Below are 18,647 nucleotides of genomic sequence, written 5' to 3'. Positions count from 1 at the left end.
ATCCAATTTATATTTTCTCTTGTATTTTAAGAGATTGATGGAATTAACACGAGTCTTAGGAGCTTTTTATTCCATTCCAACTTCATTCCTTGTCAGTGTAGTCACCGGTACTGGAGAACCAGCAGAGGGAGCACGGAACGTTCCCTTCATCTCTCTCTTACGTAAACATTGGCTACGGTTTGAGGGGTTCCTTCAATTTTATTTCCCTGCAAGGATTTTTGCAAGGAAAGGTTATCTACAGCTCTGCTGTTCGAACTGTGAAAACTTTTAGGGTGCTGCATTTCCATGCTAGGAATGATCTACCTGCTTCCACCACTCTATTCCTCCTTTTCCTCTCCCCCCGCCACAAAATTTGTTTTTGTAGAGAATTTCCAAGCTGGGACACCCATCATTCATTCCTGCAGGGATTATGTACGTCATTAGATTGTCAGGCAAATCATCAAGTTTGTTCCTTGTGAGCAAAGAGAGCTCCCATGCAGCACCAGGGCTCTCAAGTGTTAATTTTAAAGATTAGTATTTTGCAAAAAGAAGAGGGAGAAAGGTAGATGTCAGGAAGAAACTTGTGTGTTCCACACTTTGCTTTGTGAAATGTGCACATATTAAACCAGAGTTTGCCAGAGAGAGTTAAAGGAAACCCAGCACATTCAAACCCAGATTAAAAATGTGAATTAAATCATCAGCAGCCACACAATCATACAGTTTGAAGCTCACTGCATCAATTATCATGTCTTATCATTGCATTTTTAATTAGTAGACAGCCCCATTTTGTGTATTAAAGTTTTTATTCCTTAGTAAGAATTTTTTTTAATCACAAAATAGTGTGGAAATATTTAGATAATAGAATTCATGGAGTGCTGGAAAATACTGAATATAAAGATTGATTTCTAATATATCACATACTAAACTGTTCTAAAACAGCTGGTTTCTTGCAGACAGGATTTATTTTTTTTAATAATTTAAGACAGCATAAGCTTGTATCAAGCGTAAGCATTGTAACAAAAGTGCAACTTTTTCAGCAAGTCCTCCCAAAAGATATTTAACTCAAAATATCATTAACACATATTTTTCTCCCTACAAAAATAGCATGTCAGACATCATTAATTGGATGTATTAACAACTATTTACATACAGCCACTCTGTAGGCTAGTAAGATTTTTTTTGTAACGTTGTTTAAACACAGCGTTTGAGGCAAACAGTAGCAACAGCAGCAGCAGATGCACCAAACGGACTGACGGACCCCGGACACGCACACACTCCTCGCCAGGCTGTGGTGTCTCACCTCTTACATAACATTCAAGTGAGATTTCTCACAGTGCTACCTTGGCAACAAACTAAAAATATCTAGGCAAGGTCTTGGTTTAAGCCTTATTATAAAAGCTTTATCTGTGTGATTATCTGGCGTCTGGTTTGTCTCCAGAAAGGGAAATCGCAGTATTTGAGCATGGGATGAGGGAAGAACCCATATGGGAAACTTACCCCAACTGGTTTAATTGTTTCTGATTGCACAGCGAGGTGTTTACCTACGGCCTCCAGTTTGTGTCACTTGGAATTTAGGATAAAATGAGTTCAGGCTGACAAGCTGCTCTGTGTTTTCTTAGGGGAGAGAAGGGGGGTTCTTTTTGTAGTTCAGTGCAGTAACATTCATTTTATACAGCAAGGTTTGGGGAAAAAAAATCTCTTGGTAACATACTGAAATAAAGATGGGGTGAGAACAAATGCACTTGCCACACCTGTATACCTTAGCCAAAAAAAAAAAAAAAAATAAACAGAAGATTATGTAATGGGTCTCACCCTCCTTCCCTTGCACACCCAAAACTTGCTGGAGCCAGCGGCATCCCCGGGTGCTCAAGGCACTGCAGGTTTGGGCTCAGGGTGTATCCTCATGCTCCAGTTCTCCATAAAGTGCTAGCACAGGTGCTGGGCTCTGCCCTTCCTCCCTCGCCTCGCTCCCCGCCCTCACCCTGAACCCATCCAGGTCTCCCGGACAACAAGTGCAAGTTCCCAAGTGGGACTCAGGGACATACTGTATAAACCAAATAAGGTGCCACATTTAATTACTCTATATAGAGAAAAAAAAAAGTATCCTTACTATGTTTTCTTCTTTCTTCCTTTTTTTTTTTTTTTTTTTTTTTGTTTTGTTTTGTTTTCCTTATTTATGCATTTATAAAGCCAAACATTAAAAAAATACTGAGTAGCAAATTTTATCCTCGACGGTCCTCTGCGGGGGCCGCTCCGGGACCTGCCGCCCCGGCAGCGGGATTCCCCCGGGCCGGGCCCGGCACCCCGCGGCCGCCAGCTCCCGGCGATCGCCGGCCCCGGCGACCCCTGCCCTCCGTAGGAACCCGGGGCGCGAGTGCCGGCCCGGCGGCCCCTCAGTCCGAGGGGAGGGCAGCGGCGGCGGGGAGCCCCCGGCGCGTCTCACGGGCCCTCGGCGCCGGGCTCCTCGGCGGCGGCGGGCTCGGGCTCCTCGCCGGGCTCGGCGGCGGCAGCGAAGGGGTGCGGGAGGTGGGGCGTCGGGGGCAGCCCGGCGGCGGCTGCCGCCACCTTCTCGGCGGGGCCGAGCACGGAGGAGAGGCAGGGGAAGGAGGCGGCAGCGGCGGCCGCAGCGGCCGCCTGGGCCGGAATGCCCGGGTAGAGGAGTGGGATGGGGGCGGCGGGGTAGAGATACTTTTCCAGGCTGCTTTTATCCAGGAAGGGCTGCATGTAGGCGGCGGCGGCCGAGGGGGAGATGAAGTAGAAGGGCAGGCAGAAAGGGGCCGCCGCCGGCTGTCCGAAGGGGGCCCCGCCGCCGCCCGCCCCCAGAGCCATCAGCGAGCCCAGCAGGGCGGCGTCGGGTCTGACCAGCGCGGCCGCTGCTGCCGCCGCCGCCGCCTCGGCGCCCCGCGCCGCCAGCCCCGGCGGGCCGGGCATGGGGCTCCCGCCGCGGTCCAGCTTCAGCCGCTTGGGCGCGGGGGGCACCTCGTCCCCCGACGGCTCCTGCTTGATGGCCAGCGCGGGCAGCGCTCCGCCGGCCGCCGCCGCGGGGCCGCGCTCGGGGCGCGCCTCGCCCTCCCCGCCGTAGCCGCTGTCCGTGTCCGTGTCGGTCTCGGCGCTGAGCTCGGCGGCGTGAGTCCGCTGGATGACGGGCACGCAGTTAGCCTGGCCCTCCGGCTTGTGGCCCGGCGCGCAGGGGGGGGCGGGCGGGGAGGAAGAGGAGGAGGATCCCTTGCTGAGGGGGCCCGGCGGCGGGGACAGGAGCTGAGGGCCGGGAAGGAACTGCGACGAGATGGAGTGCAGGTGGCCGAGGAGTTGCGCGCATCGCTGCTCGCGGGGTGTCCAGCTCTCGAAGCGGGAAAGGTACTGCAGCACTTCCTTCGCGCACGTCTGAAAGCCCGAGTGGAAGGCGTCCAGGTCGGCCTGCACCGGAGACTTCATGGACCGCTCCCCTGCGGGGGAGACCGAGCGGGGACAGCGTTTAGCCGCGGCTCCGGCTTGGGGTGCCCCACTCCGCGCCCCTCACCCAGCCCGCCCCCGGTGCGCCTCAGCGGCGGTGCCCCCCGGGCCCCGCTTACCATTCTGCAAAGCAATAATCTTCTGGTGCTGCTGCTCTGTTAAGGCTGTTAGCGCTTTCAAGTGCTTCAAAGTCAGTTCCAGCACCACCGCTTTCTCCAGGTGTCCCAGCGTCTGCAAAGGCAAGGGTAGGGGGCGGCTTGGCTACCTCCTGGCACGTTTTGGCTACCGCCAAACGCCTCCTCCGTTAACTTTGGTGAGACCGGTCCCTGAGGCACTAGGGCCAGGACGGCGGGCGGGCAGCAGGAGGCAGCCCGGCGTCCCGGGGACTGCGCAGCGGGCAGGCTGCCGGCGCCTGCATCCGCATGGCCATATACGCTCCTGGGCACCTTACCGTCAGTTTCAGATGCTCGGGCAGTAAATCCTTCAGCTGGGCAATGCATTCGTTAATCCTGTCTCGCCTCTTCTTTTCTATCAGTCTATGTGGCAGTTTGTAGGTTTCCTAATTAGCAAAACCCGGAAAAGCCAAGTGTTAGGCAGAGTCCCTCGGAACGCCGATCAAAACCAAAACAAATGTCATGCGGACCACATGCCGCGCAAATTATCGTCAAGGCATCGCTCTCCCAGCCGTGCCAGCTCGCTCGTAAACCCACTTGCGATTCGGGGGGCAAGTTGTATGCGCAGCCCCCCGGGGGTGTTTTGGGAGCGAAGCTATGCTGCAAAATTCAGCGAACCCAAAATAAGCGGTTAAGCGAGAAGAGAGCCCCAAAAACTTACTCTTACCTTGCTCTCGTCCCTCTTCACGCCTCTTTTGGGTTTGCACATATACAGGGCAGGGTAGTCCAGCCTGGAGAAAAACACAAAGATCCAGCATCGGCAAGTGCAGCGACAGCTTGCCTAGCACCTCCTCGAGTGGGCACAGGGCCGCCGAGCGCTCTGCCCGAAGGGCCGGGCAAGCTCGCCCGGGTCCGCCAGCGGAGGGAGGCGGCGAGCCCCGCGCCCCGCCGGGGAGCCGGCGCCGCTCCCAGCGCTTCGCAGCACTTTCTCAAGAAGACGAAACGCCGTAGAGATACGAGACGGAGATGCTGCCCCGGCGCCTTACCCTATAAAATCCCTATGCTCCAGTAGCTGCCTCTCTGGCAAGCGGGAGATTCCTTCATCCATGTCTGGCAGCGGCTGATGTTTCGTCGCTGCTTTTGACTGAGCCTGCGGGATGCTGAGATCAGTCTCGGGAGATCCGCGAGCGACGCTGCGCACATGCAGCCTCCGTCCCCCCTCTCCCGTGCAGTGGCCAAAAGTGTGCGGCGGTTCGTCCCCCCCCTCTCCAAGTGCCTCCGCCGCCGCTGCCGCTCCCCCCGCCCGCCTTCGCTGCGCTCCCCGCGCACACGCCCGCAGCTCCCGCCGCCGCCGCCGCCGCGCCTGCCCGCGGGGCACGCGCGCCGCCAGCCAGCCCCGCACCCGGCTCACGTGCGGCGCGGGCGGGGGCGGGACCGGGGAGGGGACGGGGGGGGGGTCCCGCCGCCCGCCCGGGGCCGCCCTGCGAGACAGCGGCTTCCCCCCGTGTTAGTGCTGCCGCCGCTGCCGCTGTCATCGTCAGCGTTGCCGCCGTCATGATTGCCACTCTCACTGTGTTTTTATGATTTTTATGATTATTCTGATTTTAATAGTTATGAAATAATTTTACTTTCATTCTTGTGTTTCTTACATTTTTTTTCTTTGTATACGGGGAGGAGACCTGCAGTGGAAAACGTGCCCAGGGGAGGAAGGGGGTATAATCGAGCCCCTCTCTTGGGGGAGGGGGCGATTAGGGGGTCACGTTCGCCATACGTTTTCTATAGATTTCCATAGGATGCGTGGGCACGAACAGGCGCACACGCGTGTCACCGCGGAGCGCGCCCTGGCCCGGCGCCGCCGTGCCGCAGCTCTCGTCCCCCGCTGCTCCCGCCCGGCCGCCGCTGCTGCCGGCAGCTCTCTCTCCCGACCTTTGGACGGGAGCCGGATCTGCTTGCAACGCCAGATCGCGGCAGAAGCGCTCCTTCTATACAGACGGACTCACGTATAGAGGCACACATATATAAAAATATGTCTATCTCTAATGTAAACACATCTGCTCTTGACGCTGCCCTCGGGCAGCCTGCATGCCTGCGGGGCGCAGGGGGTGACATTGGCAGAGGATTTGCACCGGTGCAGCGTGACCGGCCGCAGCAGCCCCGGGACGGGGCGGAGCGGGAACCCCCCCGCCCCCCGGCCGCGTCCCTGCGCGCCGGGCGCGCCCGCGCAGCCCCCGCTCCCGCCGGCGGCGGCGGCACCGACAGCCGCCTCCCTAATCCCGTCTCACACTGGTACGAGCACAGGGCCGGCAACGTGACCCGACCTGCTGCCACATCACTGCCGCCGGGCTGCACCGGGCCGCCCTGCCCCGCCGCCCCCCGCTAGCAGGCGGCGGCACCGGGCGGCACCGGGCACCCCCTGCTCGGGCTACCGTGGGCGGTGCCCCTCCAGCCCCGCTTGGCCCCGAGCCCACCGCCCCTCGCCGGGCAGCCCGCCAGGACCCTCCTGCCGGTGGAAGGACGGGGCGCCGGTGCCCGAGGGAACGGGATGCTCTTCTTTCCCGTGCCCCGGGCAAAGGCGCTGTCTGTGCGTGCGTGTGTGTCCCCGCTGTGCGTGTCCCGGCGTGTGTGTCCCCGCGTGTCCCCGCGTGTGCGCCGTGCCTGCACGCCGGCGCGGCATGTGTGGCCCTGCAACGTGCGGGGTGTGCGGCGTGTGCGGGGAGCGCGGCGGCCCCGGCCCCACGTGCGGGGCGGGGGGAGCGGACACCCCCGACACCACCGCCCCCTCTCAGAGCCGGGCTGGCGGGTTTCTCTCTGATATTCCCGGCGGGAACCGCGGGCGGGAAGTGTCAGCTGAGGCGATCCATAGCGATGTGTTTATCCCCGCCGCCAGAGCTGACCGCTTGCTTTTCATTTGGTTCAGTTTTGCTCCCTCCCTTCCGCGGGCTCCGGCTCCTGGAGGTGCGTGACCTCCAAACGCGGGTTCCCACAGAATCCGGCGGCGAGGGGAGGCGGGGAAGTACCCCAATAAACATCAAACACGCCCCTGCCTGCCAAAACAGAGACGGGAACCTCACATCATTCCTGTCTAAAGAGCGTGCTTTACAGGTAATCTGGCCAGGAGAGTGACTCGTGATTTTTGTGTGCGGAGGGGGGGGCGGGGGCTGCCGAACCGCACTGCCCGTCTGTAAAGTGCGAATGAGGTTTTAGGAGCAGCGAAAGCTCTGATGAGGTGTTTGAGGCTCCTGCTTGGCAAGCAGCAAGCGGCACTGCGGGGTTGTACAGCTCTCTCCCTGTTCACTTGATGGCATCTCCACACTGTCCGTGAAGCTAAACCGGGGACAAAAATAAATAACATACACGTGTGCCATGTGCCTATAGGTTATAGGGGTGGGGAGTCAGAAGGAGAGGCTTGAGGACTGCTGCAGAGGTGAGTGCGAGAATCTGCTGCTGGTGAGAAAAGCAAATTGTTACATATGTTCATGGAGTCAGAATATTCTGAGTTGGAAGGGACCCGTAAGGACCCTGGAGTCCAGCTGCAGACTCTGCACAGGACAATCCTACCAAGTGCCTGAGAGCGTTGTTCAAATGCTTTTGAGCTCTCTGAGTCTTGAGGCCATGGTTACTTCCCTGGGGAGCCTGTTCCAGTGCTCAACCACCCTCTGGGGGAAGAAATTTTTCCTAATATCCAATTTAAATCTCCCCTGGGACATTACTCCGAGTAAGCCTGGAGCACAGAGCAGTTCCCTCAGGAAGGAGGACCACAGACTGCAAGGGAAACTTGCTCATCAAGGACATCATCGGTTGCCCCAAGTCAGTCATCTGTGCTGGACATCTAAGGTAGAGCTGCATGCTCTCTTGTTAGTCAGTGGAGAGAAGCAAGCAGCGTCAGCATGAAGTTCCTCCCCTCTTCACTGGACTGGTCCTTGAAAAAGCATCAAGAAAACAGCCCCAGTCAAAGAAGGAGCTTAACCCTAAAATAAAGCACATGGAGGCCTTTTGGGGGAGTGCTGACTCAAAGGGAAATTCAACTCTGAAAGAAAAGACAGTTCCCTGCAGGTGATCCCTCCCATGGGCAGGAAAGCAGGGCTTTGCATGGTTTCTGTAACTAACAGACAGGGAGGAGAGCAGGGGTGGGTGTGAGCATTTCTGGAGCAGCCTCCTTGTGGAACACCTGGAGCATTTCTGGAACATTTCTTTGCCAGCTTCATCCTCTCTGGAACAACCTGCAGATCTTCACATTTTGGAAAGAATGCCCAGGGTGAGACTCAGCTTCTAGCAGAAGTCCTAATTCTGGGATTCCTCTGGAACCAAGTGGGAACGGAAATTGAAAATTATCAAAGACTCAAAACATGAGCCAGGACAGCTGGAGACTTTGCAAAAGGAGTTCAGGCAACATCTGGAAACTTCTAAGAGTTTTATAAGAGGTCACCTGCAGACAAGGATAAAAGACTTCAGTGTCCAGAGAGAGTGCAAAATTCTTTTGGAAGATTCCCAGTTTAAAGAGGCAGGATGGATCAAAGAGGTGATTAGCAGTGTGAGTATCATGCAAAATAATGTTTCCCAGAAAATAAGAGACACAACAAAAGCTTTGGCCAATTTATAAACCAAGATGAACCACAGCAAAGAGTTAAGAAATTGAGAAAATCGATGAGAAAAGGAAATAAAAGGCTTGCAGGTTACCACAAGAAAAAACAGCCTCCTGCTGCACACAAGAGCTGGCCAGCACACAGCCTATCACCAACATCCACCAGCATTTCCAGTCTCCAGGAGGAAGGAATCAGACTATTTGTTCCAGCTGAATCAGTGCAAAAGCCACAGTGTTTGAGGAAAATACATCTGGGAGATTTGTTCAGCTCTGTCCATAACAACGGCATGAGGGAATGACTCTGAAATGGGAGGCCTAGAAGCCAATTTGGTGGGGTCAGCTCTTATGTCAGTGAGCACTTGCCTTCAGGAAAAGAGATTAAATTATCTAGTCTGGCTGTATGACTAGAATCAACCATCAAATCAGCGAGAGCTGGTCAGCTATGTGCCACAAAGTGGGGGACAAAGAGAATTCAGCTGAAGGATCTGGATTATTTTGGCTGAATAAAAAGTTATTCAACCAGGGAAGATTGGACATTGACCTATTCATAGATTTTTCAGTAAGGGGATGACCAGATTGAGATTGGGGAAAAAGAGAAATGCAAGCACATAAAAACCTGAGCTGGGTCAGAGAAAAGGTCCTGTAGTCCTGGAGTCCAGGAGGAGATGCTTCGGGAGGAGCAGACAAACAGAGCGTGGACATAATGCAAGCTCCCTGTGCAGGTCTCCCAGATCCCAGTGCCCTGCAGGACAGAGACTTCCTGAACCAGGAATGATATCTCTGTGTTTAATGGGAAGCCAAAGATGCCCTAAGAGGCTGAGGAATGTGCCAAGTATTTAAATCATGTGCTGCAGCAGAGCATTGGCCAGGAAGCAGGCAATGGTGAGAAGGTGGTCAGTCCTGTCAGCGCTGCTCTGTGGCTCACATGGGGACATGAAAAGAGAACTTCCACCAAGAGAGTACCACACACACCCAACCTATGTAAAGCAAGTGAGACAGGGGCCATGCAAAAACAGAGCTGGGCTCAGAAGCAGAAATAAAATAACCTGAGTGTGGGAAGGTGGTGGGACAAGACAAGACACTACGTGCAGTGAGCCCTTTGTAGAGCTGCAAAATGAGGAAAAGGGGGGAGACCCAGCTGGGGGACAGAGTCAGGACCACCCTTTTGTGAAGGACTGGTGCAAAAACCAGGAGGACACTCATCACAGTCCAGTATACTTTGGCCCATCTCAGGCCATGTGAAATGGGTGTTCCGGAGATGGGCCAGTCTCCCAAACCAGCCTGAGGGCTAATGGTGACCGGTGACTGAGCTAATCAGCTTGTAGTGGATAGTGGTGACAGGAGAATGTAGGCACTTCCAAACCTGGGAAGGTCAGAAACAAGGCACTGGAGCAATAAGTGAGGCACGGTGATGTCCTGATAAACACCAGGAACTGTGCCCTACCCCATCAGTTTGGAGATTCCCTTTAAAAGTGTGTTTCCAGTGAAGCTAATTATTTGGAGGTAGCTGAGGACCTGTCCTGCCTTCGGGGACAGTAAAAAATAAAGGTGGCTCTACTCTGAGGTCATGGCCAGCCCTGACTGATGGGAGAGTCTGAAGCCTGCCTGGAATCCTGGGACCTTCAGAAACTCTTCCTCAACAGGTCAGTCAGATCTTGGGTATGTAATACAGAAAGGATTTCCATCTGTCTGCTGGATGCCTTCCAGATGCATTAACCAGGAACAAGTTAAACAACCTTCCCCCTAAGTTCCCCCTCAGAAGTCCCTGTAAAGAAGCTTTGTGTGAGCATGAAGGCTCCTTGGATGATGGGTTCAGTTTGGTCAGTTACAAGAGATCTGAAAGTGTTTCTGTATATCAACAGGCAGAAAGGACAGGAAAGGAAGGATGGGAAAATTGCTTTCTCAGCAAAGCCTGACCTGGCAATTCAGAGATGGTTGGGGGCTTATGTAAAGCCCCAGCTGCACTGGAGAGGCTGGTGGGGAAGGTAGGGCACATCCTGCCAACAGGAGACCTTGGATGCCCTCAACCTTCCAAGAGGTCTCTTGTGCTTAGGCTATTTATGGGTACGCACCAAGACCTTTGAACAAGTGGTAGGTACATGGACAACATGGCCTGTGATAAGTTCAAGGCTGACAGTCTGTAACTGGTCCCAAAGGAAAGGGAGTTGTTCCAAGAGCAGGTAACTTCAGCTGCTGCACAAACTGGTGATGGGGAATTTCCACTGAAAAAGCAAAAATTAGTCTGCCCAGAGCTGGCCCGCTCCCCAGAGCTGCAGGTCCACAGGACTCTGCTCCTGTTACAGAAGGAGATGTGTTGTTTGTAGATGTGCTAACATTGCAAAACCTTGCTTGGGCACAGTGACAGATGGAGAGCATTTCAGTGGCCAGCAGAATGAGATTTAGCAGTTTCCACCTGTGCAGCTCTTGCCAGTGGTTAAATTTACTGATGAGCTCTGGTGGTATTTGCACAGGAGGAACAGTGTAATCAGTGTACTGATTTGTGCAGGGTTGTAGGCCATGAATCCCTGCACTAGCTCTTTCTGTGGCATTCCCAAATGCAATTTGCCAGAGCCTGTAGGAAAATGGCAATTTTGGAACTGCACAATTAACTACACTTCTGGTCATAAGTGGAATAGCAGGGATGCCTAATCCAGGCAGAACCTTTGGGATGCAGTACAACAGTGTCATAAAGAGTTGGTTCTTCAGAGGGATGAATACAGAGAGGGAGATGGTTGTTTCCTCTCAAACCACTTATAGATGTGCAAATACTTCCAGTTCACTCAGGAGAACCAAGGAAGGGAAGTGTCAGAAGAGAAATGTGAGATCCTGAAGGTTCATCACAGAAAGAATCCTAGTAGGATACAACTAGAAAATGAGCTGGGAAACTTCACTGCCCTAGAGGGCAATATACATACATTTGGAGCACAATGGAGTGTTGGATACCGAGGGAAAAGCATTCTGGTCATGGTGGAAAAGTCTAGAGTGAAAGGTCAAACAAAACATAAAAGTTCTAATGCAGGGAAACAACCTATAGAGCACATTGTTAGGTGATGTCTGGAGCAGGAAGTTCTGAGATTATTATTTTAAAAGCTGGCAAACATTTTAAACCACACTGTGTTTCTGTACATTTCCAACAATGCTTTAGCTAAGCTAAGGGCAAAAGTCCTACACTGGTTAAGAATAAGGAAGGATGTAGAAAATGCATGTAGGAGATGAATGCCCCTATTGCAAATAACAGTTCCACAGAAACACAGAGACACCCCATGAAACAGTATCTGACAGACTCATTCCATTAATGGGCTGCATTGCCTGGTGTCCTTGGGTTTCTGTCTGAAGCAGATTCTAAAGGCTGCAGACTATTTCACAAAATGCCCTGGAGCTTGTCTGTTAGGACACCAGTGCCAGATGTCCAAGTGTAAGACATCCTCTCCCTCCAAGTCCTAGAGGGAATGCGAGGATTGCACAAAGCTCAAGGGGAGAAACTCTGAATCCAGAACTTTTCAGCAGATCTGTAGGGTGCTTGGGATCCCTAAACAGCTCCGTGTGACCACAGCCTGAAGAGTTGGTGTGATTTTTTTCTTTTTTCAGACTCTTCCAGTCAAGCGGCTTGCTCCTCAGAACTGCCTCAAGTGGTAACACCCAACATATTCCAGTCCTTTGGGAGGCCCCAGGAGAAGCAAAGCACTTCCTCACCATTTTGATGAAAACCTAAGGTCTTCTGCATGCCTTTTTATGGACTTCTGGGAGAAGAAGAAAGAGTTTTGGGTCATGCATAGAAGCACATGTTCCTTTTTTTTTTTTTTTTTTTTTTTTTTAAATCAAGTGGAAATCTGGGATATTGTACAGTCTTAGAGGAAACAGTCTGAAAGTCTTTAAAAGGATAAACCTAGAGCAACACTGCTGGACTTGCTGTATAAGGCTATATGGTGCTCACCTGGATATTTATGGTGGTTACACACTACCGTGGGGTCCCAGGCTGTCACAAGGCCCGTTAGAAAATGTAGGAGGAAAAACAATACACTGGGCAAAGAAAACATCAGGGTTTCACCCTTTCCCTGTCCTTCCTTCACTGTGAATGTAGCTGTGGAAAGTTGAGGCTGGAGAAGCTGAAGCACCGATTCCTTCCTCCCTGCTAGCTCCAAAGGGGCAGAGATTTGCAGGAACACTGAATGCACTTTGAGAACACTCTGTGAGGGGCTGCCTGGGAGGAAATCAAGGAGCAGAAAACTACGAGAAAGGGTAGTGCAAATGTTTTGGATTAGTGATAGGAAAATACCTTGCTGAAGCACACTGTGTAATTACAGTAAATAAGAATGTGTCATTCATCACTTCTTAAATTATTTTCCCTCATTCACAGGATGGTGGGTTTATTAGAGCCTTGTCATTTTGAGCTCCTTCAGAATAAAGGAGGAGGCTGAGAGGTCAGGTGTGGGAGGGAAGCCAAGTCCTTCTAAATCCAAGTGTGCGAGACAGGTGGGACAGTCTCCCTCCTCTATGGAACAGAAACCACTCCATTCCAGACTTGGCTGTAGACACATGAATGCTGAGAAAATGTGAGAGAAGTCAGAGGAGAAGCCCAGTGTGTGTTTTAGGGTACACATGCTACTTGGAGCAGGCTGGCTCTGAGCAGAGACCCCCAACTGCTGTTGTATGAGTCCTCCTGGGTTCTGGGAAGGGCTGAGCTTTTTAGCTAGATGGACAGGAGGAGAAATCAGGGGATCTGTTGGTACCTGTTAGCTTCAGCCACTACCCCAGATCTACCTGAAATGTGCCAGCAAGGAAAAGTCCTCTGAATTGTATAAACAGCACGGGACTGGAAAGCCAGAGTATTCCATAGGCATAGGCACCAGCTGCAGTCCAGCCCCAGACCACAAGCAGGACAGCACAGAGCTCAGCACAGACACTCAGGAGAAGGGGCAGGCATGTGTGATGAACACTAAAACCCACCGCCCCAGAGGGAAAGATAAGTCAGCCCTTAGACCCATCCTAGCTTGTCAGGATGTATCCAGGATACCTCTGGACCTTGTACCAGCTGGGAAATGCCCCCTCAACCATTGTGCCTGAATTCCCTGCTCTCCAGCCTGCCCTTTGCTCCCAGAGCAGATGGCAGATTGGTCCCGTGTGCTGGCAGTGCTCCCTGGGGCGTGCAGTGCCACAGGGAGCTATTCCATGGTGTGTGGGGCTCTGAAGCTCTTGCCAATCCTGCTTGCAGGGTCACTTTCCCGCAGTGCTATTCACTTCTCCGGTGTTTTACCAGGCTGCTGCAGCCGGGCAGGAGCACTGCCTGCCTGTGAGCAGCGGCAGTGGCAGGGCTGGCAAACCTCCCTTCTTCACAGGGAGACTCTCCTCCCCCCGATGAGCAGGTTTCCAGACAGCTGCCTTTTATGAGGGTGGATTTCAGGAAGGCTCTAAAACCCAGCCTCGTTTAACTCGTCTCCCGGTCCTGTGCTCTGTGTCCTGCTGGGGAGGCATTGCATGACCCCTTCCAGCTGCCGGCAGCCAGGCTTTCAACGTGGCAAGGGGCCGGGCTGTGTCTGGGCAAATGTTTTCTTTGTGCGGTCAGAAAGCAGGGCTGGGCAGAGGCGCCGTGCCCGAGGCACATCCTGACGATGAGCCCTTGCCCACCCAGGCCACGCCTGATCTCCCACGTTGATGGCAGGGACAGCAGGGGTGGCAGTGGCCCTGGGTCTTCCCCAGGCGTAGTGCTTTTATCTCAGGAGCAGCAGGGACACTTACCCTGATGGGGAGGGATGCAGGGTGCTGGAAGAAGAGCCCGGGGTGCATCCCAAGATAGGGACAATGCCACCCACACGGCCCACCTGTGGGATGTGCTGGCACCCGCTGTCTCCATGGCTTGGCTTGAGTGTTGGCCCCTGGGCAGAAGGTGGTGTGCAGCCTGTGCACCCCAGCAGGACCACCAGGGACCCCTGTCCACAGCCAGGCTTTGCTGAGGTCGCTGTTCCATCATCCCCACACACACATGTGCACACACCCCACAGCCATGAGGGTCCAAATCACATTTACATAAAAATGCTTTGCATCCCAGACCCCAAGTGCAAACCTGCCAGGCCTGCTGGTGGCCTTGGCAAAGAGAAAGGCATTAAATCATCAAACTCGAGGCTTCAGCATGTGCCCATTAAAGCTCATGAATTTATGTCAAAGTTGGAAAAGGTCTGTGTTATGAAAAGGTCAGTGTTCTGTTTTATTTGCTTCCTTTGCTGTCCTAACAAGGTGTGAGGAGGAAGCCATAGGCTGGAGGGGTGCAGGACTCATGGAAGTAAGCGGATGAGGTGTGACATCCAAGCCAGGCAAAGCAGTGAGTGATGGTCACCCCACCCTCCCACTCAGAGCAGGGTGGGCAGCAGGTCCCCACAAATCTGCTCTGCTGCAAGGAGAAGCCATGCAGCCATTTCAATACTCTCTTTGAACTTTACTCTGTGACTTTTCTAAAACGGCCGTGGCCAAAATTCAGCCCACGGATCTTGGCACAGGGTCCAGGCCCTTGCAAAAAGGTCTCACTTGTGGGATTTCCTGTATGGTACAAACCACTCTTCAAAACCCCCACTGTCTGAAGTCTTTAGCAAGGCAATAAGACCTTGACCAGGACATTTTTTTTCCTGAAGATCAGAGGCACTGTGAGGTACAAACACCTGCTCTTGGACATGAGCTGAGATGTGGGAGCTCAGCTGGGCAGACTCAGGCAAGCAGGACCACTACCACATCCCCATTCATACCCATCCATGGCAAGGAGATTGGAACTAGACAATTTTAAGGTCCTTCCAACCCAGGCTGTTCTATGATTCCGTGATTCCTCAGCCCCACAAATATGAGGCATACAAGAAAGCTTAGAGTTTTTTGTTACCTTCCCATTTTGCAGATTAGTGTTATCATTCCTGCTATAATTTTCATTTTCAACACCTTTTTTTGGTGTAGCCAAAACCATTTAGAGGAGTTTCTTGAACCTGTGCAGAAAGGGGACAGCAGCTGAGGGCTGGCAAGTGCCTGCAGCAGGACAATGTGTCTCCTTTATGTGTCCATCTTCTGTGAGGCCAGTCCATCCACTCCCAGGAGCACTACCCTCAACAGTGAGTATTTTTGCCTCCTTTCTGGGGTTGTCCACTGCAAGAGCCCCCTCAAAGCACTTGAATGCAGCCCAGCATGGCAAAGTCCACGCTGGCCGTTCCAGATCTCCACTGCCACCAGCAACAGACGCCAGAATCAGACAAATTTCAGATCTATATCTTCATGCCTGGAGAATTCAGACCAGGTGAGACAAGAAGCAGAGACTCTCTCCATAGAGGAGGAAAAAGACCCCAAGATGCCACATTGATATCAATCTCCCTGCTTTCCACTGTCTGGCAGCTGGAACCCTGGCAATAGGAGAGCTGCAGGCAGCTTCCAGCCTGGCCTGTGTGCAACATGGTGCCTTAGGGACCTATAATCAAAGTTTTGATTATTAGCGTAACATGGATCATAAAGAGGAAATAGAATGAAATAAAATGAAAGTGCAGCTATCAGCTTCCCTTGAGTTTAGCTTGATCTATTTTAATTTAAATGGAAAACGCCACATAACTTATCTATAACACTCTAAAGCCCTAGTCAGGAACATATTGCCAGTGCTAGATAGTGGCATGGTTTAGCAGCAATATGATGGACATAAAGCTCTTTAATACACAGAGAAAACTAGACCTCAAATGCTCTGTAAGGAAAATCATTTGGGCCTTGTCAAGAAAGTAGGGAGCTTGGGGCAGGAAGAAATACACAGTAGCTGGCACGGAGTACCTTGGAATAATTTTATCTGTTTCTGGAAGTTCTGAATGGCAAGAATAGAAAACATCCATTGCAAAGGTGCTGTGAGGCAATTTTGTGCACGTGAAGTATTTCGAAAGCCCCGGGAGCCTTGCCCAGCTGTCATACAGTGCCATCGGGCAGGGAGTCATTGCAATGAGCTCCCAATGGCCCTTCAGCAAAATGGCCGGAGGAGCTTCAATCCAGCACAGTCTGCACAGCCGGTGCTGAGGGCAAAAACTCTTGGCTTGATGGGCTCCTCCAAGATTGTTTTTATGCTCGTAACAGATTGCAAGTGGAATAAAATTCCTTTTCCCCTCAGAAAAGGCTTTGGAGAGGTGTGCAAGGTTTGCCTTCTGGAAATGCACCCTTGCATGGAGCTGGCACCCAGCTGGCAGGGACCGTCCTTGTGCCACGGCCCTGGGAAGGCAAACCTCTTCCAGCTCCCAGCAGCGCACTCGAGCTCCCACTCAATGTGGAAAGCACCAGGACAGTGTGGAGAGCGCTGCCCCAGTGGCCTGGCACCGATATCAAAGGCAGGTACGCGGCCTTATGTCCCACTCGAGGCAGCTGCAGGACGGCGCCGCTTCCCTCTGCAGGGGGAAGCTCCCGCACGGGGCCGGAAGCCATCATGGAACAGGCAGCTCAGGAAGGGGCCACGGCCAAGATTTTGTTTTTAACCTGTTTCTTGTTTATTTAAGCCTTTGAGGAAGATGAATAAAAGCAGGCAGTGAGCGAGGCGGGCTGTGTTGCAATCGGAGCTGCCTGTGCTGGCCGGGTGGCGTGAAGGCAGCCTGTGTGACCGTGGACACTGCCTGTCCAGCCACTCCTGAGCCCCACAGAGCCCCCAGCACCCTGCACAGCAGCCAGGCTGCTCAGGGAAGGTGTTCTGAGCACACCCAGGAGCAGCTGGTGCTTTGGCTGGCTGCAGGAGAGCTGTGCTGCCTGCCAGACAGCGCCACAGGATCAGGGCGCCGGAGCTGCCACTGCTGAAGGAGGAATTAGAGGCACAGATGTTTTGGTTATTTTGTGCAGAACAAGTTGAAGTAACTCGTTCCCTTTTGCAGAGAAACATCAGTCCCAGATGCCTGGTCCCAACTAGTGCTGCCTGTGCCTCAGGGCTCGCTGCCTCCTGCCCCCCAGAGCAGGGATAGGCCAGTCCTACAGAGCTTCTGTCCCTCTCTGCAGCACCAAGAGATGTAGCACTGCCACATATTTGATGCTGCAGTGGAACAGCAGCGGATTTGCCATGATCAGCCAATTTTTGTTGCAGTTCACATCTCCCTTGCCTGATTCATGCCCCCCACCCAGTTCAGGCTTCAGGTTTTGCTAAAGGAAAATTCATGTTCCATCAGAGCAATGCTTACCAGTGAGAGCAGCGGTCCAGGTACGGGCTGTGGAGGAAGGTCTGCCCCCTCTGTCCCATCTGCTCTGGCTGCTACTGCCCCTCTCTGCAATCTCACAGTGCACTGTTTTGGGAGAACACCGCTTTGGGAACCCCCAACAATTCCCACCAGGTCTCAGCAACATGGAGTTCACAGCTGTAACTGGGACTGGGATCACTGGGGTGGAATTTGGACCAGAATTTGACTGTAGAGCTGGGAGATAAACCCACAGTTTCCTATTGCAGAAAATGTAGACTCAGGTAGAGGTATCTTGTTTTTAATAGGCATAGGATTAGTGCCTGTTTGAAGCCATCCTGATTTTTAAAAGAGTAAATATAATGTAAAAATTGGATTAAGTAAAAATGTCACCATGGGGAGGGTCTGACTAGTGCTTGGGGTCAAAGTACAATGTGCAGAATAAAGTGAGAGCATCGTGAGTTTGCATCCTCTAAATTTCATCAGTAGGAGCTACCTTCACCTCCTAATGACATTTTAAAAGGACCTATAGGGGCTCTTGGTTTAACCTGTTTCAAAAAAGCTCTAAGCCAATGTTAGGATGCTTTTCTGAAATGCTCCTTTCCCCTAAGAGAGTAGATGGGCATGTCCTAATCTAGTTGTAATTCTCCTTCCAAATTTGCTTAAAAAGTAAACTAAGTCATTTCAGAAATTCAGCTGACCGAAAAACCCAGCTCTGGCCAGTCATTTCAGGCTAAGCTAATGTAATTATCATTCTTATCCATATTGTCATGCAGTTAGTCCCGCTGAGCCTAGCACTCAACTGTCCTGATTTTTCATCATAAATTCTCTTTGTTCCTCTTCAAGTATTACTCCTGATTAAGGTCTGTGATTTGAGAAACCTAATGTCAGATTTTAAAGTGACAGCTGATTTTTCTTTGAGCAAGTTTGTTTTGTATGGACAAGCTTTTTCACAGCATTGACATGTTTTTGACTCCTCTTTACTTTTTGGTTTCCTTTGTAGACACTGTTCTTAATGTCTCTGAGAAGATTGCTGAGCTTGTGTTCTCAGAGACGGTAACAAACCCTCTTGCAGGTGTTGTTGTGCAGCGAGGGGCAGACACGAAATGGAAGCAGGCACCAGGAATGCAAATTCCCGCTGCAATTTGGGTCACATGTCCAAAGGGAATTATAATTCCTTGCATGCTTTCTCACGCAGCAGGACACAGGACCAGAGGGACTGCTGCCTTGGACTGGGCTCTCAGCTCATCTACTCCACTCTCTTCTCTCTGAAGGTGCCCAGTTGCCAAGTCCTGTAAAGCCAGAACGAGAAACACCAGAATGGCCAATCCTGACTTGCTTATAGGAAAATATTTTCCTAACCCTAGGCAT

At 52.4% G+C, this 18,647-nt stretch overlaps 1 protein-coding gene across 1 annotated transcript; it reads right to left on the bottom strand.

The window, feature by feature from the left end:
* Positions 1-763: 763 nt before the first annotated feature.
* On the bottom strand, positions 764-4,902 carry BHLHE41 (basic helix-loop-helix family member e41). The gene is made up of 5 exons (XM_063395507.1): positions 4,592-4,902; positions 4,273-4,336; positions 3,884-3,991; positions 3,552-3,663; positions 764-3,425 (listed from the first exon to the last, which is right to left on the bottom strand). Exons 1-5 carry the CDS (start codon positions 4,651-4,653, stop codon positions 2,419-2,421), a joined length of 1,353 nt encoding a protein of 450 aa, XP_063251577.1. The 5' UTR covers positions 4,654-4,902; the 3' UTR covers positions 764-2,418.
* Between the last annotated feature and the right edge of the window lie 13,745 nt (positions 4,903-18,647).

This window comes from Prinia subflava, chromosome 4 (genome assembly GCF_021018805.1).
Source record: "Prinia subflava isolate CZ2003 ecotype Zambia chromosome 4, Cam_Psub_1.2, whole genome shotgun sequence".
Lineage (NCBI taxonomy): Eukaryota > Metazoa > Chordata > Aves > Passeriformes > Cisticolidae > Prinia > Prinia subflava.
Note: the sequence above shows the minus strand (reverse complement) of the source record. Positions and strands in the feature narration are given on the sequence as shown.